Here is a 1,546-nt window from a genome sequence, read left to right on the forward strand (position 1 = left end):
CTCGCTGTCCTCCGGGGGGATCTGGGCGTGCTGGATCAGTTTGTTCAGGTTTTCCTCAGTGATGCCTGAGAGAACAAAACCCGTCACCACACCCGCCACTGCACAGTGCACACTCAGAGGCCCAGCCCACCGCCTGGCGGGAGGGGAACAGTGCCCCTTCTCCTCAGCATTGCTGGAAATTAACCTGCTCATTGCAGCGACTTTACCGTAAGGCAAGGACAAAATCAGGACTCCTGTTCCACGCTAACCACCCATCCCGGGCTGCGGCCATTGGCAATTGCCCCTCAGGGTCTATGTTTCCCTCGTCTCCTGCTCCTCAGCCACCCCGGCCACCATGGGCCCACATCAAGGTCAACATGGACAGGAGTCTCTGTGCCCATCTGTTTGCACAATGGACACATATGGGCAACAATGATGGGGTAAAAATCAGTTATTTAAAGGCACAGACTACAAGTGTGGTGCAAGTTCAAGGTGTCTGTCAGACACGCTCCCTGCTTTAAGGGCCCCCCAACTGGCCCTAGGTCCTCGGCTGTGAGTCCCAGACCACGGGTTAACCCTAGAACTACTGGGGCACAGCCTCCAGTGGAAACTGATTTGCCTGCATTACATTTCCCCAAACGTAAAGAGCCCCTGGGATCTTCCTGTCAAATACCCTTCCACTCCTTTGACACCACTCTTCTGCCTGCTTGGTCCCCCCAACTGCCCTCCTCGTGCCCACCACTCCTACCATTCTTGAGAAAGATGTAGAGGAGGATGATGCGGATTTTGTCATAAGTGCTGACATTTGCGTCCAGCAGAATGGGGACGATGGCTCTCATGGGGTCCTTGATCTTCTCGCCTTCAGCATCCGTGCCCATGGCCAGGTCCTGCAGAAACACGCCACGCTGGCCCCACTTCTGGTGACAGTCTGGATAGGCGGTAACTATTGGGAAACTGCGGGTCCGTAATGTCTGGGACTGTGGCTGGGTTGGGGAGGGTCCTGAGCAGGTACTTCCACTCTCACGACGCCAGCTAGCACCCGGGCAACTAGCACCGCTTTCTAGACCATCCGGCTTTCTCTTTCGATGATTTGCCACCTTGTTTACAGGTCGCTGTTCCCTTCAGGAAGTGCCAGTGAACCTGTGCCAGCCTCGGGGAAGCTTCGAGCCAGGGCAGCAGGCTCAGCCCATCAAGAACTATTGGTCCTGATGTGGCTGCAACTTCCTCTGCGGTTCCCTTTTTCCCTCAAGATCCCAGGAGTTCATAACAATTATGACCTCAAGTTCATGGCCTCTTCCCAGTCTGGGTGGGAGGAAGGCAGGGCACCTCTCCTAGGCCCCTTCACCTCTCAGTACCACCAGCCTCACGGATGTTTGTTCAGCAGTACCTGATTCTAACACTTTCCAAAAGGCAGATTAAATGTAACTAGTTCACCAAATACTACTGCAGCACTCTGCAACAACTTAACTTCCGAGGGCTGATCCAGACTGCGCTGCTACTGATGCAGAGATAACCCACCCTCTGGCAGTGAAGGCCTGTGTCTGCCAAGATCCCCTGGGAAACTGGC

At 54.9% G+C, this 1,546-nt stretch overlaps 1 protein-coding gene across 1 annotated transcript in view; it reads right to left on the reverse strand.

The window, feature by feature from the left end:
• STXBP1 (syntaxin binding protein 1) overlaps positions 1–1,546 on the reverse strand; it is a 27,411-nt gene that overhangs the window by 10,286 nt on the left and 15,579 nt on the right. Inside the window, 2 exon segments of the mRNA XM_015567065.1 lie at positions 1–65; positions 728–866. The exon segment at positions 1–65 is cut by the window's left edge and continues 1 nt beyond it. Coding sequence (XP_015422551.1) covers positions 1–65; positions 728–866 — 204 coding nt within the window.

This window comes from Myotis davidii, unplaced genomic scaffold (assembly GCF_000327345.1).
Source record: "Myotis davidii unplaced genomic scaffold, ASM32734v1 scaffold142, whole genome shotgun sequence".
NCBI lineage: Eukaryota > Metazoa > Chordata > Mammalia > Chiroptera > Vespertilionidae > Myotis > Myotis davidii.